This window comes from Ictidomys tridecemlineatus, unplaced genomic scaffold (assembly GCF_052094955.1).
Source record: "Ictidomys tridecemlineatus isolate mIctTri1 unplaced genomic scaffold, mIctTri1.hap1 Scaffold_64, whole genome shotgun sequence".
NCBI lineage: Eukaryota > Metazoa > Chordata > Mammalia > Rodentia > Sciuridae > Ictidomys > Ictidomys tridecemlineatus.
The window spans coordinates 411928-438529 of NW_027524440.1; the positions used below are offsets into that span (position 1 = coordinate 411928).

General features: G+C 35.5%; 1 protein-coding gene across 7 annotated transcripts in view; it reads right to left on the minus strand.

Moving 5' to 3' along the window:
* The window catches only part of LOC144374335 (uncharacterized), a 90461-nt gene that overhangs the window by 13825 nt on the left and 50034 nt on the right, over nucleotides 1-26602 (minus strand). For 6 of the 7 annotated variants that reach the window (XM_078037188.1, XM_078037187.1, XM_078037189.1 and 3 more), the window contains 4 exons: nucleotides 24222-24459; nucleotides 22505-22536; nucleotides 21916-22020; nucleotides 17919-18084 (listed from right to left, as the gene is read on the minus strand). In XM_078037188.1, coding sequence (XP_077893314.1) covers nucleotides 21934-22020; nucleotides 22505-22536; nucleotides 24222-24459 — 357 coding nt within the window. In that variant the 3' untranslated portion in view covers nucleotides 17919-18084; nucleotides 21916-21933. Of the gene's footprint in view, nucleotides 1-17918; nucleotides 18085-21915; nucleotides 22021-22504; nucleotides 22537-24221; nucleotides 24460-26602 lie in introns of those variants that run through there. The other variant, XM_078037191.1, reaches the window with a different exon arrangement.

The window sequence follows — 26602 nt, forward strand, 5'->3', positions numbered from 1 at the left end:
GACATTTAAAATCAATCAATTTAATCACATAAGCAAGCTAAATATGAATATCAAGTGATTACATAAAGTGAAACAGAAGGAGAATTTGATAAAATCCAACAATAATTCATGACTAAAACTCTTCATACATGTGAACAAATTGGGCTAGTTCATTAATTAAAGCATACCTACAATTATACTTAGTATCCCAGCTAATACCCTATCTAAAGCTGAGAGATTGTATACTTTCCCTTCAAGTATTGTTTTCACTACTCTGTTCACCTAGAAGTTCTAGTCCTTGCAGTAAAAGTAGGGAAAGAAATGCAAGGCATTATCAATTGGAAAGTAAAAATAAAATTATCCTCATTTGCATATATGATATAATTGTCTATATGAAAAATCTTAAGGATTCTATTTTCACAAAGACAAAATTTCCTTCTTTTTAAAGGCTATGTAGTTTTCATTGTACACACACACATATCACATTTAAAAAATGTTTATGCATTAATTGTATGCTTTAATGGGGTTCAGTGTCATATTTTAACACCTGTACACCAGAAAAACTGATCAAATCTACTTTTCTTTATCTATGCTACCCCTACAACCTTCCCAACCTCTCATGATTACTATTGTATTTTTAAAAATCATAAAACTGTTAAGTGAGTTCAACAAAATTTCAGGGTTTACAAATAAATTACAAAAATCAACTACACTTTTCTGTACTAGAAATAAAATTTGAGACACAATTGACAATAGCTTAAAAAACATAAAAGGAAACATTATTAAGCAAAAGTCTAATATAACAGAGGATTTGCATCCTACAAATTACAAAATGAGATTGGAAGAAATAGAGGACCTATATAAAGGAAGAGGCATAGAATGTTTATGGGGTATAGAACTCAATATAATAAAGATGTCAATTTTCTCTGAATTGTTCTCTAGGTTTAATGCATCTCTTTAAAACAAAATGCGCATTGAAGATATACTTGACATTTAGGCAGTGTTAAGGTTTATATATAAAGTGTTCCCCCCAAAGCTCCTGTGTTAATACAGGAGTGCTTGGAAGTGAAATGATTGGATTGGGGGAGCTGTAACCTAATCAGTTTATCCTAGTTTGAATGGACTGACTGGGTGATAACTGAAGGCAAGTGGGGTGTGGCTGGAGGAGGTGAGTCACTGGGGGTGTGCCCTAGAATGATGCATCTTTCCCATGTGCAAGCTTCCCCTCTCTCCAGTTTTCTCTCCCCCTCTCCCTCCCCCACCCCTCTACCTCTCTTTCCTGACCTTGCCTTGTGTTGAGCAGCATTTCTCTGCTGGGCGTCTTCCCCCATGATGTACTGCCTCATCTTGGGTCCAGAGCAATGGTCAGCTACCAGTGGGCTGAGATCTCTGAAACCCTGAGTCCCAAATAAACTTTTCCTCCTCTAAGTTGTTCTTATCAGGTGTTTTGGTCACAGATGAAAAAGCTGAATAAAACAGACCAGCTTATATGCTGTACTTGCATTACAGAGAGTGATAAGTACTTACCTAAGTTTTCATGGTTTAGCCTTATTACCATTTAGTAAACTTCTTTATACATCACACAAGTTTTGTCTAAAAAATTTACTTTTTCTTAAATTCAAGGTTTTAATATAAATCATCATTTGAGTTAAAGTGTTTTTTTTTCATTTTTGATTGATTTCCAACTTATTGAATTTCTAAAAATGTTATTTAACAATACTTTTCATGTTGTAGATTCTGATATTTATTTCTTCAGCTTTTATTTAACAATATATGACAAACAAATGGCAGAAAGCAGTGATCAATGAATGAGAGGTCTTTGGCTAGGTAAGTTGGGAAGGGTCCTTGTCTCATTCTTCTCTCCTGATAGTAGATCTGGAGTTTATTGCCTTGTGATTTTTTTCCAACAAATGGAAAAAGCATTTATCTTTAAATGTTTGGAATGACCTAGTCTCCATCTGACCTTCAACATTTATATTAAGAAATCTAGGTCTTTGAAATAAAATATGTCCAAAAAGCTGCCAACAGTAAAAGATGAAATCTGAATTTAGTTTATTTGTATTATATCTCTTTACTGGATGACTATCGTCTTTAAAATTTCCCTCTATTTAAATTTAAAATACTACTAACTTTTTGGCTTGCATGAGAAAATGGTTCCTATTTACTTAACTCAATTTATTCTTACTAATGTTCTGGAATGTGAGATAATCAGTTAAGTGAGGTAATCAATTAAAGTAACATAGCAACGTTATTACTATAATAAATTTATGTGTATTATTTTTCCAAGTCCCTGAGTTCTTGAGGGCATAAATTACATGTGAGCTAATGTCTCATTTTGTGACTCAGTAAATCAGGAGATGATTTCATATTCAAGCCCATTCCAAAAAGAAAAGGAAGTTCATTATTTCACATAAGTGTTAATTCCAGGGATCTCTATGGCTTCAGGGAATATTGAATGAATGATGCCAACAGAAGTTCATCGCAGCTCTGTTGTCTTCTGTGCTGGTTCTCTACCCTAGGAAAGTTTCACCACACCTCAGCCTCTGGCAACACTGAGTTTATATTCTATAGCTCTGCAGGCCTGACAGAGAGATTGCTCCTCTTATCAAATTAATCCAGTAAAATTTCTAGGATTGAATATTAATAATGGTGCCATTTAATGATCCCTAATCCATTTACTATAAACAGAGTATGTGGCACCCTGATAAGATAGATATACATGTATTACCCCCACCTAAATTCCTAGATGGAGTGTGATATTAGGGCAAGGGAAATGGAGAATGTATTATTTAAAAATAAAAAAGTGTTAGGCTGGCCCAGAAAAGAGGTATCCACTGCAACCTTGCAAACATAACACTTTCAATACAAATATGTTAAATGAAATAATTAAAACAAATTATTTTAAAATTAATTAGAAAACACTGGGGTTGTATTTAAAAAATCAGCATAGGTGTTACAGTTCTGCCATGTTTAAGCCCTATAGACTTCAGTGAATGACAATATCTGTGAACTTTATTTTCTGCGTTTTTAAAATTATTTTTTAAGAATGAGAAAAAATTTTATGAGCTACTGTTGAGATAATTGTGCACAAATAAAAATCCAAACATATTTTTACAAATTAGAATTTATGTAAAAGTTCCGCAAGTTATTGGGATTTATCCAAGACAATAAAATTAAACAAAACTTTATGCTTTAGCAAGAGTTCAAGACTGGATTTTGGAAAGCATTTCATCTAAAATAACATTATTGATATCAAGCATGTAGGAATAAAACTCCCATTAGTGTGTATAAAACCTACCGACAAAGTCAGGTTTATTGGTTATAATTCAAATATGATAGAATTATTTTTTTTTTGAGTTCAGTTCTATAATTTTTAAGACATGCACACAGCCATACAAGAACTGTCAAAATTAAGAGAATGAAACTTTAAAATTTATATTTTTAGTTATACATGAATCCATTTTGGCATAATTATGAAAGCATGGAATATATCTTGTTCTAATTCAGTCCCCAGTGTCTCTCCTTCCCCATCCCTCCTCCCACCCCTGTTCCCTTCCCTCTTCTGATCTTTCTGCCACTTACCCATAGTGAGTTTTTTAAAATTAATTTCTTGTGGATGTATACATAGTGAGATTCACCATGGTATTTTTCACTTATGTACATGGGAATGTTATGTCAGATTCATTCCACTCTTTCCTTTTCCCATCTCCCCTCCCTTCTCTCATTCCCCTTTGTCTACTCAACTGAATTCTATTCTTTTTTATCCCTCTACTTTTATTGTGGGTTAGCTTCCGCATATGAGAGAAAACAGAGAATGAATATTCATATCACCCCACAAATTACCACATGGTCTTTTGTAGTCAATCTACTTGCTTCACATTTAGTCCTTTGGCTAAACTGTTTTCTTATAGTTGTAACTTTTCCAGGACATAACATGAATGGAATAATACAATTTGTAGCCTTTTGAATCAGTCTTATTTTACTTAGCATGATGAATGTGCAGTTCGTCCATGAAACTGCATGAATTAGTAATTACTTGTGTTACTGCTAAACAGCATTCCAATGCATGTATTCCATAGTTTATCTAGTCAACAGTTTTTTGGCATTTGAGTTGTTTCGAGATTTTAGCCATTATAAATAAAGTTGCAATAAACTTTGCCACCCAAGTTTTTTTTTAAATAAATACATACTTCATTTCTCCACTTATATCAAATTATCAACAAAATTGCAAATAACCAAACTGATTTCTTAAATGTCTATCAATTTGTATTCCATTAATAACATATACATATTCTAGTTGCTCTACACTCTCACAGGTACTTGATATTATCAGTCATTTTACTTTTAGCTATTTTAATAAATGCATAATGATAGCTCATTTGTTGATAATACATTACACACTCATTCACATACACTGCTAGATTATGTTTGCTTAACTTTTTCAATATAGTTACATTTATGTAGACAAAAAAAGTTATTCTATAATTTTCTTACATTGTCCTTATCTTTTTAATATCAAGTTATACTAGACTTATAAAGTAAGCCAAACATTTTCCTCTATTTTGCTTCTCTGAAATATTCTGTCTAAATGATAGCAAATAATTTGATTGTATCAATTTATACTTTTATCTTTATAATATCCTTTCTTCTGTGTACTTTACAAAATAACTCTATGTGCATGCAGAAATACACCACAATGAATTCCAGCTATATGTATATCTATGAAGCCTCATTAAAAATAAATAAGTGAGTGGAAGTTAGATCAGTAGAATAGAGAAAGGGGAGGGAGAAGGGGAGAGAAAGGAGAAGCAAGCATAGGGGACAGAAATGGAGTAAAGTCAATTTCATGCATGTATGATCATATCAAAATGAACCCAACTATTATGCACAACTACAATGCACTAATAAAAGCAAAGAATAAAAATTTTAAAAAGTAATAGCAAAGATTGGAAGCAAAATGTCTATTTAAAACACTGTATGAAAAAAATATAATTTATTTCCAAAATTAGAGATAGAGTGCTAAACAATAGTTAAGCTTAATTATAGATACCGTAAATATAATGTTGAACATAGAAATTTCCTTTTTTAAAAGGAAATGCATAGAGCAAAATAATTAAAATTTAAAACAGAGTAAACTATATTATATATTCTAAAAAGAAACATGTATATCTGGCTAAAAGGATGAAAAATTTGCCAAGTTATGATGATGTTTACTTCTGGAAGAGTAGGGAAGAGGTAAATTGTGCTGTGGTAAAAACAGAAAGGATTCTGATTTTTCCATAATCTTTAATTTTACTTTAAAAATCCATATTATGCATATGTGGGGAGCACTGATGATAATTTTATAAATTGTACAATTATAGATTATAATTTTAATTATATTTATATTATAAATTTATATTTGCATTATAAATTAGAATCTTATATAATCCTGTGCATTTCCCTGTGATTTTAAAGATTTTGAACTAAAACAATATTTTCCATTTTTGTTAAGATCAAGGTAACCTAATAAAGGTAAAACTCTTCATAAAACTGCATGCATACTAAAAACATTACAACCCTTATTCGATCAAAGTTTAAACTAATGTCATGCACCCATCTCCCACAAATGGTGGCTTGATAAATGAATGAGCTTTTAAAATGCTTCAAATCTTTTCATCATGTGTCATGTCGTTGGTAATTATTAAGTGAATAACAAGCCAATGACCAACTTCAAAGTGCCAAGAAACATGACAATACTAAAATGAAGGAACCAGATGGAGGTGGGAGGGGGAATGTGCAGAAATGAATGCCTTTCCAATATTCCACACCAGGCTTAGCACACTGTCAATATTCAATAAATGTTAAACAACAATTGTAATGATGAGTACCATCTGCATGCCAAATTTAGAGTGGTAGAAACATACAGGATTGACAGCCCAAAGGCCAGACTCCACTTTCTGAATAGGCCCAGTGTGTACAACATTTTTCTTAGTGCAGTTAATAGCACAAATATTCTTTCAGTCACTCAGAAAAATAGTTCCAATTATCCCTAACTCTGCTCTCTGCATTTTCATTCACAAACCCTTTTTGAAAAATAACTGTCTTCATTTTGTCCCTCCTAAGTCATGCTTAACATTTCTGTCAATTGTTTCTATAAAAATTTCAAGTCTATGTATTATTTAATACTCAGAAAACTCTGACCATGCTATTTTATCTACAATGACAAAAACTTAATTTTTTAGTTCTATTTGTAAAATTTTGTAAGGCTTTAATTCATGTTAGCAACATAATGTTACATGATGTAAGAACTCCATTTATCTATCTATCTATCTATCTATCTGTCTGTCTGTCTTATGTCTGAACAAGGAAAAATGACAATCATTTTTTTTCAGTCTTTGGTTCCCATGAATAGAGACTAAATAGGCCTTGGAATTCTCTAGTTATAAGCTGTTTTCCCCGTGAGAATGATTAATAGCCATTTTGTGTTTCCTATCTGCAAGCTGAAGGTTGAAACTGCTCTAAAGATATTCTCAAGATGCACAAGTTCTTTGGAAGCCTAAGATCTTTGAGAATGTAAGGACAAATTATCCAGAAGGAAACCCTGTGGACTGTACAAAAAGAAGGTAGCCCTAGAATCTGGTTTGGTGTGCTTTTCCTCAAAACTAAAAAGAGCAACCATATGGAGGGGTGACATCAGCAAGACTGCTGATTAGAGATGTCTGGTGCACTTCCCTCCAAAGCAGAAGAAAAAAACACAAATAAAAATAACACATATTCCACTGAAGCATTTGAAGGAGAGTGCCAGAGTACACTAGGAATGTGACAGAATGCTATGGAGAACAGAGACCCAGGATAGCCTTGTAAAGAAGGGAATAAACCCAAAACATCTACCATCTTAACTGCCTAGTTGAGATAAACCCCCAAATACAAGAGATTTAATACGAGAATCCGTAATCAGGAGGTCCCCAGCAGCCTTCACTAACATAATAAGCAACTGACATATTTGCCGCTAGAGAGACCTAAAGTCCTCACAGCTCCTGCGTTCAAGTTGGGGTGCTTCTAAGGAATTCAAGCTGCTACATTACCCAAGAGAAAGGGGTCAACCTATGCTGTATCCTCTCCCACTAAGTTCCTGCTACATGAACCATTTTGGAATTCTACCAACCCATGGTCCCAAGAAGCAGGCCAACCTGCCCCCCTATACATAGACCTAAAATGTACTGAGGGGAGGAGGACATACAATCAATCAATAAGTACATGAAAAAATGCTCACCATCGCTAGCAGTTAGAGAAATGCAAATCAAAACTACCCTAAGATACCACCTCACTCCAGTAAGATTGGCAGCCATTAGGAAGTCAAACAACAATAAGTGCTGGAGAGGATGCGGGGAAAAGGGCACTCTTGTTCATTGCTGGTGGGACTGCAAATTGGTACAGCCAATTTGGAAAGCAGTATGGAGATTTCTTGGAAAGCTGGGAATGGAACCACCATTTGACCCAGCTATTCCCCTTCTCGGTCTATTCCCTAAAGACCTAATAAGAGCATGTTACAGAGACACTGCTACAACGATGTTCATAGCAGCACAATTCACTATAGCAAGATTATGGAATCAGCCTAGATGCCCTTCAATAGATGAATGGATAAAAAAAATGTGGCATTTATACACAATGGAGTATTACTCTGCATTAAGGAACGACAAAATCATAGAATTTGGAGGGAAATGGATGGCATTAGAGCAGATTATGCTAAGTGAAGCTAGTCAATCGTTAAAAAACAAATACCAAATGACCCCTTTGATATAAGGGGAGTAAACAAGGACAGGGTAAGGACGAAGAGCTTGAGAAGAAGATTTACATTAAACAGGGATGAGAAAAGGGGAGGGGAGGGGAGGGGAGGGGAGGGGGGATAGTAGAGAATAGGACAGACAGCAGAATACATCAGACACTAGAAAGGCAATATGTCAATCAATGGAAGGGTAACTGATGTGAAACAGCAATCTGTATACGGGGTAAAGTTGGGAGTTCATAACCCACTTGAATCAAACTGTGAAAGATGATGTATTAAGAACTGTGTAATGTTTTGAACGACCAACAATTTAAAAAAAAAAATCCTAGTTCTGGTACTTTAATAAAAGTCCTATGTGCATGTGCAGGTTAAAAAATAAATAAATAAAATAAATAAATAAAATGTACTGAGGGGGCCTTCTTTAAGTATCACAGCCCACAGAGGCCCTGAAAAACTAGAAAATAGCCTGAATTACCTACTCACAACTGAAGAAATAACCAAGAGACCTGTGAGTGGCATAACCAAAGGCAATCAGCACAAACAAAGGCAATCAACACAGTCCTCTGACACTGACAGGCTCCTTCTGAGCACACTGGTGAGGTTGGGTCCCTACACTGTCCTCTGACAAAGACAAATACACCATCCCCACTGTTGGGGGCACTGTTTCATGCTACCCAGGGCCATGAGAGTGATCTGGCTCCATGCAGTCCTCAGACATCAGTGGGTACCCCATGCCCTACTACTATACACACAGTGCCAAACCCACCTGGGCCTTCCAGAACAGCCCCTCACCCATGGGTTTATTAGTAATTGACAATTTCTTGCTTCTGTTGTCACACCAGCCACATGGCACATGCCTAGGCCTACTAGAGTTGCCCCATTCCTACATGACCTACAGAAACTACAAGTACCTTTCACCTACGGCTGCAGATACTGTGTCCAGAGCCACCAGAAAACCTGCCCTTCATAAGAAAGCTGAATCCCAGATCACAAAGCAATTCTGTAAACCACCCACACATCCACAAGTATCACTAGCCTGATTCTAGCTGGAAACACTACATAGAGACCAAACTGCTGTGCCCACCTAGAATTAAAGTGACAAAAAATATGAAAAACCAACATAATGTTATGCTTATAAAGGATAAAATAATTCTAAAGACAGATCTCAGGGAAATGGAAATTAATTAATTACCTGAAAAATAATTTGAAATGGTGACTTAAAGGAAACTCAATGAGAATCAACACAAACTAGACATCTTAACAAAACTAGAAAATCAGCTCATGCTTTCAGTAAGAAAATTCAGCAGAGGTCAGAACCAAACAGAAATCTTAGAACTAAAGCAGTCAACAAATTGCATTCAAAAATGTAGTCAAATGCCTCAACAATAGACTAGATCAAGCAGAATAACAACAACAACAAATTCTCAGCTTCAAGACACTTCTTTGAAATGTCTTCAAATATCTTTTGAAATATCTTTTTTTACTCAGATGAACAAGTTTAAAAAATAAGTAAAAAGGAATAAGGAAAGACTATTACACTTATGGGATAATACTAAGCAAATACTTGCATTATTATGTTCCAGACGAAGAGAAGAAGAAATAGTTATAGAAAGCCTACTTAACATAATAATAACTGAAATCATCAAAATTTTAAGAAAAATGTGAAAATCTAAGCCCATGTAGTCCAAAAAACCCAAACAGATTTTCCAAAATAAAAGTCTTCTTTGAGGCATAATATAGTCAAAGTGTTAGAAGTCTAGGAGAGAATTTTAAAAGCAGAAAGAGAAAAGCATCAGGACATATATAAATGAAAAGCTGTTTTCTCAGAAGAAACTGTAAAGATAAGGAAAGATTGGGATAAGGTATTTAAAGTCAAAACATAAGGAAGGGAAGAAGGCAGGCAGGCAGGCATACTAACATTTAGAATTAAAAGATAAATCTTTTCCAAGATAAGCAAAAATTGAGAAAACTTGCCACCAGACCAGCCTTAAAAGAAATGCTTACCACAATGTGGAGATTCCTTTGAAAACTTGGAATGAAACCACCATTTGACCCAGCTATTCCACTCCTTGGTCTATACCCAAAGGACTTAAAATCAGCATACTTTGTTGACACAGCCACATCAATGTTTATTTATAGCAGCTCAACTCACAATAGCTAAATTGTGGAAGCAGTCTAGATGCCCTTTAATAGATGAATAGATAAAGAAACTGTGGCATATATACACAATGGAATATTGATTACTCAGCATTAAAAGAGAATAAAATTATGGCATTTGCAGGTAAATGGATGGAGTTAAAGAATATCTTGCTAAGCGAAGTCAGCCAATCCCAAAATACCAAAGGCCAACTATTATTTCTGATAAGTGAATGCTGATCCATAATGGGAGAGGGGGTGGGCATGGGGAAAATGAAAGAACTTTGGGCAAAAGGGAGGAAGTGGTGGGGAGGGGACATGGGAGCAAGAAAGACAGTGAAATGAGATGGACATCATTACCCTAGGTACATGTATGATTACACATATGGTACAATGCTACATTGTGTACAACAAGATAAATGAAAAGTTGTGCTGAAATTGTGTACAACAAATCAAAATGCATTCTGCTGTCACATATACCTAATTATAATAAATAAATAAATTCTTATCAGAGTCCTATTTCCAGATGTGAAGGCTTTGTCATTAAAACATGTAAAACTACAAAACTCACTAGGACAGCAGATATACAAAAGAGAAAAAGAATCACCTTATCCATACAAAAATCACCAAATCAAGGATAAATAAGCAAGTAAGGAACAAATGAAATAAAATGAAAGCAACCAGGAAAAAATTAATGATTTAATAGCAATATGTTCTTAACTATACAAAAGTTGAATGTAAATTAAAGTACCCAATTAAAAGATTAAGACTGGCAGAATGAATAATAAAACAAAATGTACTGTTATGCTGCTACAGTTCATGTGTTTTTAACTGTGCAGTAAAAACTTGTGAATTGAGGGATGAAGGAAGCTATTTCATGCAAACAGAAATTTAGGGGGTAGAAATAGCTATACTTATATTAGATAAACAGACTTTTAAAAGTAGAAATCTATTAATAGAGACAAAGATGGGCCTATAAAATGATTAAAGGACAATAATAATTATGAAAAATGAAAATATCAAAAGCTTTAAAATTTAGCATTTAAAACATAATCTTATCACCTGGGACATGCTGGCACAAACTGTAATCCCAGTGACTGAGAGACTGAAACAGAAGGATGGAAATATCAATGTCAGCCTCAGCAACTCTCATAATAAAAAATAAAAAGGGCTTTAGAAGTACCTCGGTGATAAGCACTCCTGGGTTCAGTCTCCTGTACCAAAAATACCCTGGTACAAAAAAGATTGGAGTGTAGCTGGCCATGGTGGGGCATGCCTATAAATCCAGTGACTCTGGAGGCTGAGAAAGGAGAATCAAAAGTTCAAAGCCAACCTCAGTAACTTAGGTCCTCTGCAACTTAATGAGACCCTGTCTCTAATAAAAAGTAAAAAGACCTGGGGATGAAACTCAGTGGTAAAGCATCCCTAGGTTAAACCCCTAGCACACAACCTCCTCCCCAAAAAATGTCATATAGGTGATAGTCTGATGCATTATTTGGGGAGATGACCAAGACTGACCCCAACATCATGCAGGATCTCACCTTATTGAGCACATGCTCAGGAAATGAATGCAAGATACACGTCAGACTACATCTCATCAGATCATTGCAAAAACTGACAATATTGGTAATCACATGGTTGGAGAAAAGCACTCCAGACTCCATAATTTAGGCTAGGGTGGAAGAGTTTGGAAACAAAAATCGGATATTGCCACACAGAAGAGTTGAAGGTTGCTAGTAGTTTACCCTGAAATTTGGAACACTATTTTCCTAAACTAAGAATGGTTTCTTGCAGCTAACTACTATGTGTAGAAAGATTTTATATTATAAGGTGCATTCTTATGACATACCATGTAGTGAGTTTATGGAGTGATTTTCCCCCCAGTTTCTTGAATATAGTATCTTAAAGTCTTGACCCTGGTCTTAATTATTATTAAACACTAACTTGGAATAATGCCAATTATCTAGTACACTATACATTAATAGTGAAGGAAAAACTCAACATAATCATTTGATGCAGAAAAACATTTGAAAAAAAATCTAATACCTTTCCATACTTCAAATACACACACAAAACAAAGACAAAAGAAAACTTCTTCAACATGATGAAGGGCATTTATGAAAAACCTAACATTATATTTATTAAAAGTTATAGCCAAAGAAATTAGGCAAGAAAAAAATTAAATATCTGATTGGAAAAAAAAGGAGAAAAATTATCTATTGGCAGATAGCAAGATCTTACATATAGCAAATCCTAAGCCAATTATGACACTGAATTCCTGTAAAGTCTTGGGAGGCTGTGTGGGAGGCTAAGAAAAGAGGACCACAAGTTGGAGGCCAGCCTGGTCAATTTAGTGAGACCATGTCTGAAAATAAAAAAGAGCTGGGACTGCTGTAGCTCAGTGGTACAGTGCATGCCTACCATGCAAAAGGCCCTGGGTTGGATTTGATCTCCAGTACCACACATAATGACTCTTAACACTCTCTCTCTCTCTCTCTCTCTCTCTCTCTCTCTCTCTCTCTCTCTCTCTCTCACACACACACACACACACACACACACACACACTCCTAAAGAATACACACAATTAAAACTAATAATAAGTTTTATTTCTGTGTTTGAGGTACATTTGGTATTATCCTGGATGATTGGTTTTCTCTCCTCTCATCTCCAGCCCTTGCCAGGAAGCAAGCCATGTCAGTCACTGTGATTATTACTGTCACCATATTTTAAGGATGAGAGAAATGTTAAGTGTCTTGCCCAAGGTCAAAGAGCCAGACAGTGTTGGTTCCTGAGCTTGGGTCTCCAGAGAGCTAGGATCTCCCCTTCCAGGAGGGCTCTGTCCCAGCCCCTCAGAGCCTCCCCATACCCTCAGGAAACAGGTTTCTCTGAATGTAGAATAGACAGGCAGGCCAGGGTTAAATAATATATATTATTTATGAAGGTGAAAACATCATGAGGGAGTGGGTGAGGACTCAGGACCCAGAGGCCTCCATGTGGAAAGTTGGATTGTGAGAGTTGTAGCCTACTCAAGTAGATGAATCCACTGATATGAATTAACCCAGTGATATCTGTAGAGAGATGGGTCAACTAGGGGCATGCCTTGGGGCTTGTATTTTTGTTCCTGGTGAACTGAAGTGCTTTCTCTCTCTCTCTCTCTCTCTCTCTCTCTCTCTCTCTCTCTCTCTCTCTCTCTCTCTCTCTCTCTCTCTCTTTCCTGGCTGTCATGTTCTGAGCTGCTTTCTTCTGCCACCTTCTGCCCTCATGTTCTGACTCAGCTTGAGCCCAGCACTATGGAATCAGCTGACCATGGACTGAACCTCTATAAATGTGAGCTAAAATAAATTTTTCCTCCTCTAAATTGTTTCTTGTTGGGTATTTTGGTCACAGTGATGCAAAAGCTGACTAAAACAGTGAAATTATTTTTCAAAAGTGAAGCAGAAATAGAGTTTCTCACATAAACAAAAACAAAGGGTATTTATCACCAGCAACCTGCTCTGAGCCAACGTTCAAACAAGTTCTTCAAGGAGAAGAAAAATGATGTAACCTGGATCTACATAAAGAAAATGAGAGCACTGGCGAAGAAATAAATGTGAAATGCCATCTTTCTTTGTCTTATTCCTGATATAAAAGATAACCATGTGTTTAGAGCGGTAACAGTAACCATATATTGGGTGATTATAGCATAGGAAAAAGTGAAATTAATGAGAGCAATATCATAGAGTACCTGCCCTACACGTGAAAGGGTGGAGTATTATTTGAGGATGTTCTTATATTCTTATGATGTACATTGCAAACTCTGGGGCAACTACTAAACATCTGATAAAGGAGGATAGTTGATATTCTAAGAGAGGGAATAAATGAAATCATATAAAATGCTCATATAACCAGAGAAATGGGAAAATGCGTAAAGAACAAAGGCAATATAGAGAAAGAAGTTATAAATACAATAAATACTACTCCAACTCTACCAATAATCACTCTAAATGTGACTACTCTAAATATGCCAATTAAAAGAACAAAGTGTCAAACGGAATAAGAAACAAGACTCTACCATATATTGTCTGTAAAAAAAGCCACTTTGATTAGGAAGACCCAGTTACAATTAGAGCCAAATGATGGACAGAGATGCACTATACCAACTAATCAGTGGGCATCTGCAATAGCTATATTGATTTTACATAAAGTACATTTCAGAATATGGAAAATTATCAGCAATAAAGAGGGACAAACTCCAAGAAGACATAGCAATTCTAAATATGTAAGAATTTAGCAACAGAAATCTAAATATGTGACACCAAAACTGATATAACTCAAGGAGAAATTGACAAAATTTACTACTATATAGTTGGAAACTTCCAAAAACTTCTGTCAGGGCTTGATAGATGAAGCAGGCAGAAAATCAGTAAGGATATAGTTGACCAGAATGGCACTGTCAATCAACCTGATCTTATTGGAATTCTGAAATACTCTCCCCCAAAAGAATAGAGTACACATTCTTTTCAAGTTTACATAAAATTCAGAAAGGCACACTGTGTCCTGTATCATAAAATAGTCATCAATAAATTGAAGAGATTGAAAATCAAATATATTCTTATATCACAACGAAATTAAGCTGAAAATCACCAATAGAAAAAGAACTGAAAAATCCACAAATATTTGAAAATTCAATAATACATTTGTAAATAACAAATGAGTAAAAATAGTCCCAAGGGAAATTTTTAAATATTTTGAATTCAACAAAAGAAATTACAATTTATCAAAATTAACAATTTATCCAATGAACTCTGTAAGCATTTAGTGCACTTAGTGGAATTTATAGCACTGAAGACACAGATGAGAGAAGAAGAGTGGGATAAACTCAGTAATCAACTTTTAAAAGCCAAAGCCAAAAGAGCAATTTAAGCCTAAAGCAAGCAAAAAGAAAAATCAATAAAATTAAAAACTATAGAAAGTTACTACAAACCACTTTATGTCCACAAATTTGATATCTCAGCTAAAATAGATGGGTTCCTTGACAAACTAAACTACTCACACTCACACAAGGAGAAATAGACAATCTGAATAGGTCTGTTTCTATTAAGGAAAATAAATAAAAAGCCCACAACCTTCTAAAAGAGAAAACATCAGGTTTCTTTGGCTTTGCTGGTGAATTCTATGAAAAATTTGAAAAACTAAATGACCTCAGTGGTGTACTATTTCTCCATCATCTCTCCAGAATATACTGGTTCATCAATTCTAATAAGTGTGCCATATTAACAAAAGGTATAATAATAAGGACAGCTGGGTGTAGAGCATAGGAGAACTATGTCTTTATATCCATGCAATTTTTCTTTAAATAAAAAACTATTCTAAGAATAGTTTAATTTTTTAAACAAGAGCTGAAAGCAAAAATTGTCAAACTAGAATTCTATATCAAGCCAAAAAACCCAAATAACTTCATAAACATGAATACACATAATGTGTGTATATATGTATATACTTTATATATGTATACACTTTGTATATTGAAATCAATATATAAAGTATTAAGAGAAAATGGAGACAATTCTGATAAAGAAAAGCTGGCAGAACCCATCACCAGCAGACCTGTACTCCAAGAAACACTAAATGAAGGTCTCTGGATGAAAGTAAAGTGATACCAGTAGATAATCAGATCCTCAGAAAGATATGAGTGCCAGAAATGGTAACTATGTAAATTATGCAGGAGCATAGTTTCAAACTATCACATTTTCTCTTAATTCATTTAAAAAATATCCTACAGTTTAAAGAAAAATGACAGCATTGTATGGTGGGATTTATCAGGTATGGAACTGGAATTTTTCTCAGAACTGTGGCATATAATAGGAGGTTAAAATTAGTATGGACTGGGTGACTGTGGTGGCACATATCTGCAATCCCAGTGACTCAGGCTGAGGCAGGAGTATCAAAGCTAGCTTCAGCAACTTAGCAAGGCCATAAAAACTGTACTGAGACCCAGTCTCTAAAAATTAAAAAAAAAGGGGGCTGGAGATGTGGCTCAGTGATTAAGTGCCCCTAGGTACGCCCCTGGTACCAAAAAAATAATATAAAGTAATAGTGTATGGACTTAGAAGGTTTTTACATTTTAAATAAAGACATTAATTCTAAGTTGATGGTTAAAATTTAAGACTGCAGAAAAGTAAGAACAGAAGAGCAGAGGTCAGATGGTACAAACAGGAAACAAAGAGCAAAATATGAGGCCTAAGTCCAAATATATCAGTAGTACATTGGACAGAATGAATTAAACACCTAGTTAAAAGGCAGAGATTATCAGAATGGGTTAAAAAATCAAGACTTAATCATGGCTACAAGAGATGTGCTTAAAATCTAAAGATACAGATAGATTGAAAGTTAAAAAGTCAGGAAAATAATAATGCAAAAATAAAGAACGAAAAGTTGGAACTGCTGTATTAATATAAGATTAAATAAACTGCAAAAGTATTAGCATAAATAGAAATCCTGAAGAAAGATATGACAATAATTAATGCTCTTGCACTAAGTAACAGAGCTTCAAAATATATAAAACAAAAATCAACAGAATGAAAGGGAGAAACAGTTACCAACCATTGTGGGAGATTTTGATACGTGCCTCTCAGTAAATACATTAAATGGGTAAATAGAAGGATGGAGGAACAGTATCAACTACCTCAGCCTAACTGATGTTATATAATACAACACCCAACAACTACAGAACTCCCGTTCCCTTTAAGGGCAATTCATAAATTAATTGAAACAGATCATATTCTGGGCCATAAAATGATATTCCTTACCAATGAATGGGATGGATTCAAACTCAGAAGCTTCTTCTCAGCAAAGGGAATGATCAACAATGTGAAGAGAGAGCCCACAGAGTAGCAGAACATCTTTACTACACACATATCAGATAGAGCACTAACTTCCAGGATATATAAAGATTTCAAAAATCTTAACATCCCCGAACCAAATAACCCAATCAATAAATGGTCTAAGGAACTGAGCAGACAATTCTCAGAAGATGTATGTTCATCAACAAATATGTGAAAAAATTTTCAACATCTCTAGCAATTCAAGAAATACAAATCAAAACTACTCTCAGATTTCATTTCACTTCAGTCAGAATGGCAATTATCAAGAAGACAAGCAAAAATAAATGTTGGTGAGGATGTAGGGGAAAAGACCCACTCATAGATTGCTGGTAGAAGTGCAAATTGATGTAATCATCATGGAAAGCAGTATGGAGATTCCTCAGAAAACTTGGAATGAAACCACCAATTGACCCAGTTATCCCACTTCTCAGTCTATTTCCAATAGACTTAAAATCAGCATACTACCGTGATGCAGCCACATCAATGCTATAAAGTAGCTCAACTCACAAGAGTTTTACTATGGAACCAACCTGAGTGTCCTTCAACACAGGAACAGATAAAGAAACTGTGGTAAATATGCACAATGGAATATTATTCAGTTTTAAAGAAGAACAAAGTGATGGCATCTGCCAGTAAATGAGTGGAAGTTAAGAATATCATAGTAAGCAAAATAGGCCAATTCCAAAAGCCACAGTTTAAATGTTTTATCTGATATTTGACACTAATTCACAATAAAGAGCGTGGCTATGGAAGAATGAAGTTACTTTGGATTAGGCAGAGGGGAGGGAAAGGAGGGGAGCCAGGTATGGGGTGGGAAGAAGAGTAGACATTATTGCCCTAGGTGCATGTGTGACCACATGACTGATGTGATTCTACATCACGTACAACCAGAAACATGAGAAACTATACTCCATTTGTGTATGATGTGTGAAAGTGCCTTCTACTGCCATGTATAACTAATTAGAACAAATAAAAGAAAAGAAAAAAGAATGGTGGCAGCCAGGGGTGGAGAAGGAGGAATGGGAGTTCTTACTTACATGGTGGTAGAGCTTCTGTTTGGAGGGACAAAAGTGTGCTGGAAACAGAAGGTTGTACAATATTGTGAGTGTAATTAATGCCTCTGAGTTGTCCACTTAATAGGGCTAAAATGGCAAATTTAATGGTACCAGTCCTTTAAAACAATGAACCCTTTAATTATTAAAATTTTTAACATTTTCCTTTCCAGAAAATTAAAAGAGTAGGATGCCATTCATAGTTTTTTTTTATTGAGAACCTCCTTGGCTCCCAAGATGTGAGGCATTAACTTGTGAGCCATTTCACCATGTTCAGGAGTGGGTACTGCAAAGAGAAAATAAAAAGTGCATAATTTAGAAGCAAAACATTTTATGTACTTTCAACTAAGGCCTGAAGACTACTTATGAATACAGTTGACTTAAACAACCCATATTTTAATACCTGCCCCAAACCTCTCTTAGTCACAACCATAACTTTTATAAGCTGTTTGGAAAACAGTTGTTTTTAATTGTTCTAAATTCTGAAAGTCAACAGTTAAACAGACCATTAATACACTCATGTCAGTATCAAAAGGACACGATATTTGATTGAACCCATGGTGGCTTTACCAGTGAACTACATCCCTAAACCTTCTTTTAAATTTTTCAGATAGGGTCTACCCCACTTCTTAAGGCTGGACTTAAACTTGTGATCCTCCCTCTTTAGGCTCCCCAGTCACTGGGATCACAGGTGTACAACCATTGAGTATAGCATTTATGACATTTATAAGGTAGCTCAACAAGTTATAATATAATTTATCAAGTTACTGGAACTATTTTGAGTGTGTGTGTGTGTGTGTGTGTGTGTGTGTGTGTGTATGTGTGTGTGTGTGTGTGGTGTTAGAACCAAACTCAGGGCATTGTGCATGATGGCAAAGCACTCTACCACTGAACAACATCTCTAGCCCCTCTGCATTCTACAAAGAAAATCACTATAAATACTACAGTGAGTAAAATGAGGTTATCATTCTCTCTTCCTGCTTGAATTTTGTATCCTCCCGCCTTCCCCTTCCTTTATTGTTTCTCCTCCTCCTCCTCCTCTTCCTTCTCCTCCTCCTCCTCTTCTTCCTCCTCCTCCTCCTCCTTCTTCAACTTCCCTCCTTTCCTCCCTCAATTCTTTCTTCACCAACTCCCCCCACCACTGCCCTTTCTTTGTAGGAGGTGGTGCAGGAACTGAACCCAGGAATATGCTAGGCAAATAAGTGCTCTCCCACTGAGCTATACACCAGCCCTCTTTTCACTTTATTTGGAGACAGGGTATCTCTAAGTGGCCCAGGCAGGCTCCAATTTGAGATCCTCCTGCCTGAGCCTCTCCAGAAGATGAGATTACAGGTGTGTGCCCCCAAGGCCTGGCAGCTTCATCTTTTCTGGGTTAAGTATAAATACAATACATTTGCTTAAAGAAAACAAAATCAACCTGGGATGCATAAAAGTATTAAGAAAAATGATGACAATCCTTCTATCAATATGGACTATCCTGTTAAAACTTCACAAGCTTTTTAAAAGTCACATTTCAAAATGATTTGGATATACTGACACTCTCTTCCTTCAAAAGCTATATGCCAGTTACATCGTTCCTAAGAACTGACCATAAAATGATTCTAATGGCTAAATTGAATAGTGCCTTAATATGGGTGTTTTCATAATTTAACCAATCCCCTTTATAAAATCTTTGTATTCTTTAATTTTTGATTATTACCTTTAAGTTTCTAGAAGTGAAATTATTTCTAATTAATGGAATTTTTAGTATAAATTTTAGGTTTAAAAGTGAGCAGACAATAGGGACCCTCGCTAAGTTGCCTCTGACACAGGAAGGACACTTAAGGGATCCCGCTGACCTTCTCCAAAACTGAAAAGACAACTAGATAGCCTTGCAAATGCTTTTTCCAAATGCATACTGGGTCTTAAAATGTGGATCCTGAAATTTTCCCATGTTGGCCCCTCATTTTCTTATTGATATCTTGCATTACAGTGCAGTATACTTACTACAATGATACCTATTGTGGATACATATCTATATATTAATACACTTTTGTTGATTTTTGGAAGTGCTGGGGCTTGAACCATGGGGACTCGTATATGTCGGGCAAGCACTCTACCACAAATGAACAAATACGAACTTACGTCTATTAATCCAAAGCTAACACTTGACATTAGAGTTCACTCTTTCTATTGGGTTATATAATTCTATGGGATTTGAAAAATGAATATCGTCCTGTGTATCTACCATTATAACATCATACTAAATAAATTCGCTGCCCTAAAAACCTACTACTCATCCTCTTCACACCCCTGAATCCCTGCAATCAATGATTTTTTAAAACTCCTCATACTTGAGATGTCCTAAATTACATGCTAGGCAAGTACCCTACCATGGATTGAACACTTCTAGCCCACACGCTACACTTGGAATTGGAGAGCATCTAGCCCCTTTAGATGGAAGGGCAACACTAAGCACTATGCTCTTAAAGATCTTTCAGAGAATAATATGCCCACACCATAGGCATGTAGTCAATTATCCAAGTTATTTCCCTGTTATAAATAAAGAGATAAGATAAAATTCTTTCATGCCTTTTGGTGTTATGATATCTCAGTTTTAATCCATGAATACTATTCTACTGTATGGATGTAGCACATACATTGGATTTCTTTTGTTTATATTGTGGTGCTGGGGATGGAATCCAGGGCCTCAGCAGGCTAGCCATGTGCTCTACCACTGAACTGCACACAGTCCTCACATTCACTTTTTGAAACACATCTTGTTCCAGATTTAGCAAATATGAATAAAGATGCTATAAAAATTTTGCACAGGTTTATGTGTGGACACATCTCAATGCATGGGGGTAAACACCTAGAAACACATTGCTGGGTTATGTGGTAAGGTCATGTTTCATTTTGTGGGAAACTGAAAAAACCCTCTTCTGGAGTGGAGCCTCCCATTAGCAATGCAGGAGCATTCCTGTTGCTCCATCTCTCATTTTTCACTTTTTTATTCTTTCTTTCCTTAGTGATTAGCTAAGACTCCATCTTATTATTGAATGTTTGCATCTTTCAATGATCACACTCGACTATCACATGACACACCATGTCACACAGAACAAGAATCTTAGGGTGCTTGTTCTTGGCCCGGATGCTCTTATTGTCATTTTACTTATGCATCCCTCCTGCCTCCACTGTTACTATTTTTATTTAAATGGTTTTATCTTTTAAAGATACTTTTATAACAGACAGACATTTATTTGTTCAGGTAGGTAGAAGTACTTTTGACTTTACTTTATTTGAGGAAGCTATTATTTAGCTTTTGGGACATACATTTCTGGGTTAGTTTTTTTCTATCAGAAATTCAATACACATGATGAAAACCCTTGAAACTGTCTCACAGCTTACTGATGCTATTGCATTTAAAAGTTTTCATTTCTATCTTTATGTTTCACTGTGGTAGTTTCCACTAAAATAATCTATCATTAATCAAGTCTCAAAATATTTTAACAAATATAATGCCTACCCCTCCCTTTCACTTCAAAAAGCCAGTTGTAAGGAATATAGAAAACACAGCCTTCTGTCATGAGATGGGAATCCAATGGCAGTCCTCAGAGCCACCACATCACAGTCCAGCCCCCTTACTACTTCTCTCCCTGGCTCCACCTGAGCTCATTACTGTTGAAATTCTCCTCAGCTGGGGAGGAATTTCACTCTCAACTGTCTTTCAAATGCCATCAAGGCTTTGAGAGAAATGTCAAAATGAGAAATAGAGTACATAATCTGGGGAAGAGAAAAGATCTACGTTTTAGGTAGAAGAGTTACCCACATTATGAAACAGAGAAACAATAGAGCAATAGATGACCTCTCTGGAAAAGAGGACAAAACATGGAAAGAAAAAAGCAGTGAGTTAAGTATTCTAACTTTTAAAGAAGCCATCGATTTTTATTTTTCAAAAAAGTGGTTTTTGATGAGTACTCTTTAGGTGAAAACTTTAATTTAATCTTAAATTAATCTTCTCAGAGTAAAATATTTCAAACTTGAAGCTTTTTGAAATTATCTCTGAAAGTCAAATGCAAACAGCAGTTTTTTCAACACACATGCACATATGTGCACACCAGGGTCATTAGTCACTCACTTGTCTTGTATGGCCATGTCATGGGACAGTGAAAGGCTGCACCTCTCCATCACCATCATCTTCCTCCATTACTATTGCTAATGTTTCTGGCACCTTGGTGTTCAGCTGTGTTCAGGAGCAAAGGAAGACAAGCCAGGAAAAGACAAAGATTAACATGTGACCAGGTCTCCTTTTATTAAACAAACTTTAAGAAGTTATTTTTCCATAGCTAATTTTTAAATGACTAAACCTCACTGGTTACAATATATTCAATTAAAAAATAAAGATGATTTTCTGAAATATGGAAAAGTAAATAAGCATATATGATAAATATTCTTGAGTGCTATTTAGAAACATTAAATATTTCTTTACTTCATTTTATTTTTTTAAACATTTTTTTTAAAGTTGTTGATGAACCTTTATTTTATTTATTTGTATGTGGTGCTGAGAATCGAACCCAGTGCCTCATGCATGCCAGGCAAGCACACTACGACTAAGCCACAACCCCAGTCCAACCTCTTATTTTAGAAATTTAAAAAAAATTAAAAACAGGTTTCTTTTGGTAACCTTAATTAAAGCAAGAACTATAAGAAATACATCATGAACTTACTGCAGGTGTTCCAGAAGGGAAGCAATCCTTCTCTGAAAATGAAAGAGAAAGGAATGTTAACAATTTACCACAGAAAACGTTTCTATGACAAAAAGAAAAATAATATAAAAGAGGAGCAAGTGAAATGTGTTAAAACCGATTTCATTTTAAGCAGAATTACTTCTCTAGAAATATGATAGTAATACTAACTTAAAAATAAAATTTATATATAAGACTCAGCTACTAACTCTTTAATCTTAATGAAACCTTAAAAACACATTTTGAAAAACCTGAATTGATCATTCAAATGACTGGATTTCATGGAATGTAAATTATACTTCAACCAAGTTATTAAAATGTAATGAGTCCTGGCCTGGTAATTCCATGCCTATAATCCAAGGGGCTCAAGAGGCAGACACAGGAGGATCTTGTGTTCCAAGCCAGCCTCAGCAATTCAGCTAGGTGCTTAGAAACTCAATGTGACCCTGCCTCTACATAAGATACAAAATAGAGCTGGGGATGTGGTTCAGGGATTGAGTGCCCCTGGGTTCAATCCCCGGTACCCTGCCCCCACCAAAGTGTAATGAAAACCATACCCACCCAAGTTGTATTAAAATAAAACATTCCTTGTTTAAGATACTTTCTTAAGCAGTAAACGTAATTTGATAAATATTCTTGAGTACGAAGGAGCAAGGGATATAAAGCCACCAAACATGGCAACTGGGAAAAAAATTATATTTGACATGGTTTGTTTCTTTGTAAAATGCAACTTACTAGTTGACACAGAAGTTCTAGGTAAAAGTAAGATGTTTTCCTAAGGATACCAGGTAAGTTTTTTATAGAAAAAGTAAAGATCAGTATTACTTGAAAAGAAGTCTACTTCTTTTTTAAACATAGCCTTTATCTCTGTGATGATGTAAACATATTAAATACAATTAATCCAACCACATTTGATTTTTGCATACTTAAGATTATTTTTTAAAACTATATATATATGACTTTAGAGACGGAAAACATATTAAATAAAAATTATGAATCTTGGGGTTGTTATGGGCAAAATCTACCCAGAGAGAAATTGGAGAAATGATTTTGCATCTTTTAATGTATAGTGCAAAGAAGTGAAAGCAGGAGAACCAGCGTGGAGAAGGAGAGTCTAACTAAATCTCCAAAGACATACCAGGGATCAGTCAACCAACTGCACCACGTAGACTTCATTCTGATGTGGCCTTACACAAACTGTTTTTAAAAATCCAGTATACTTCAACTCTTACCCACTTAGATTCTATTTCTGAGGAATAAGTATTTCTTTGAGGTAAGGTATTTATTTTATGTATTTGAATGTAATTTTTGAATAGAAAATGATTTTATTTCAAGGTCTATGCATTTATAAACAAGAATTCCTTCTAGGCCAATGACAAAAAACATATCTCTAGCATAAACCATAAACATGTCTAGAAATCCACAATTTTTCCTTCTCAACTAAAAATCATTTAAACCCATGAGGAGGAAAAGAAAACCCCAAGTAAATGTAACAACATGGAACAATTGTGAATCCCACTATCATGTCGAATTATAATGTATAAGAAATATGGAGGAAAATGTATCAGATCCAATTCCATTTGTAACAAAATTATGAGATCAATGAAATCCTCAATCTCCAGATGATGTTCAAGAGCCTTCCCGAGAGTTGACAAAAAGCAGTATCTATGTAGGAGAAAGTAGGAACAATACAGTTTACCTTTTATTTTTCCAGAAATGATCTTTTTATCTATCAGTGCTTCACAAGTTTCCATGGGATTCAGTCTTTTACCACTGTCTGAGGTCTCACCAGTAGGAGGAAATCTGAGATTTTTCTTCTTCAAGGTGCTGGCGTTATAATACTTGTTGACACCCTGCACAGCTAGAGGATGCTCCGTTGGCTTTCCTTTGAGGACCCTGAAGGTTTGTGGCAACTGAGCCCCCTGCTCTTGCATGCCCTAACAAAGAGAAATTCAGACATGAGTTGTGGTTTGAATTGCTCTAATACCATCAATTTTCAGACATAAATATCAACATACATAAAACAAACCCATACACATAATTTTAGATTTTACTAAATTCTAAATGGTTTCCTTTTCTAAAACTCTACTTTTCCATATTTATTTTGCAAATCAACAGGAAAGGTCCAAACAGAGGAATGGGAATGGAGTGCTGGGTTTGTTTGGGGAGAGGGACAGAACTGTCAAACCTGTATTTCCCCTGTTCATCACCCACCAGAGTAGCTCCTAATTGAAAAGCCTTAAGCCAAGAGTACAAGTCAGGGGACAGAAAACAGGAAGAAGGATGCTTGGTTATGTCTGGTTCTGCTCTAGCTTTACACAGATAGAGAACACAGGAAGGCAGGCCCATTCCAACCTCAGCAATTCAGGGAATACAAATGTAGGGATTTGAAACCAAGAACCCACTTTATACAGTTTTTAGTGTTTCAGATCTTTTTAGGTGGGAGGAGAAGGAGTACCAGGGATTGAATTCAGGGGCACTCAACCACTCAGCCATACCCTCAGCCTTTTTATTTTTTGAGACAGGGTCCCACTAAATTGCTTAGTTCCTGGCTTAGTTGCTGAGTCTGGCTTTGAACTTGCAAACCTCCTAAATCAGCCTCACTAGCTTCTGCGATTACAGTCATGCTCCACTGAACCCAGCAATACATTACATCTTTTTTGTTTCCCTTAAATTCATTTGAAATAATCTAGTAGTACATTACATGGTCATGCCATATTTTTAATTAATTTACTACTAATGATATTTGAGTTGACTTTTTCCTACATTTTGCTATCAAAATAATGGGACACAAACCATAGTCTATGCTGTTCCATGGTTTCCCTAGGACACACATGCTAAAAATTACATTTCTAGGTCAAAAGGTATGTAGGTGAAAGTAACATATTCATTTGTGATTTGCAATAGATACATGAAGGGATTTTTTTTTAAAGTGAGAGTGAGAGAGGAGAGAGAGAGAGAGGAGAGAGAGAGAGAGAGAGAAAGAGAGAGAGAGAGAGAGAGAGAGAGAGAGAGAGAGAGAGAGAGAGAATTTTTAATATTTATTTTTTAGTTCTCGGCGGACACAATATCTTTGTTGGTATGTGGTGCTGAGGATCGAACCCGGGCCTCACGCATGCCAGGCGAGCACGCTACCGCTTGAGCCACATCCCCAGCCCCCACATGAAGGGATTTTTAAACACATTTTTTTTTATTTTTTCTTTTTTGTTGTTTGGTGGTTGGGATTAAACCAAGGCCTTAAGGTGCTTAGTGATTAGGTAACGCTCCCTCTTATTTTTGAATGTTTGCATCTTTGAATGATCACACTCCACCATCATGTGACACCCCATGTCACACAGGACAATAATCTTAGGGTTGTTGTTCTTGGCCTGGAAGCTCTAATTGTCATTTTACAAGCATATCTCCTGCCTTCACTGTTATTATTTTTAGTTAAATGGTTTTATCTTTTAAAGATACTTTTATAAGAGACAAGACATTTACTTATTCAGGTTGGTAGAGGTGCTTTTGACTTTACTTTATTTGACGAAGCTGTTAATAGCTTTTGGGAGATAGACTTGGGTTGTTTTTTTCTATCAGAACTTCATTACACATCATGAAAACCCTTGAAACTGTCTCACAGCTCACTGATGCTATTGCATTTAAAAGTTGTTTTCAATTGTATCTTTATGTTTCACAGTGGTAGTTTCCACTACAATAATCTATCATTAATCCAGTCTCAAAACATTTTATACAAATATATTGCCTACCTTCCCTTTCACTTCAAAGAGCCAGTTGTAAGGAATATAGAAAACACAGCCTTCTGTCATGAAATGGGAATCCAATGGCAGTCCTCAGAGCCACCACATCACAGTCCAGCCCCCTTACTACTTCTCTCCCTGGCTCCATCTGAGCTCATTATTACTGAAATTCTCCCTCATCAGGTGAGGAATTTAACTCTCAACTGTCTTTAAAATGCCATCAAGGCTTTGAGAGAAATGTCAAAATGAGAAATAAAGTACATAATCTGGGGAAGACGAAAGATCTACGTTTTAGGTAGAAGAGTTATCCACAATATGAAACACAGAAAAAACAGAGCAACAG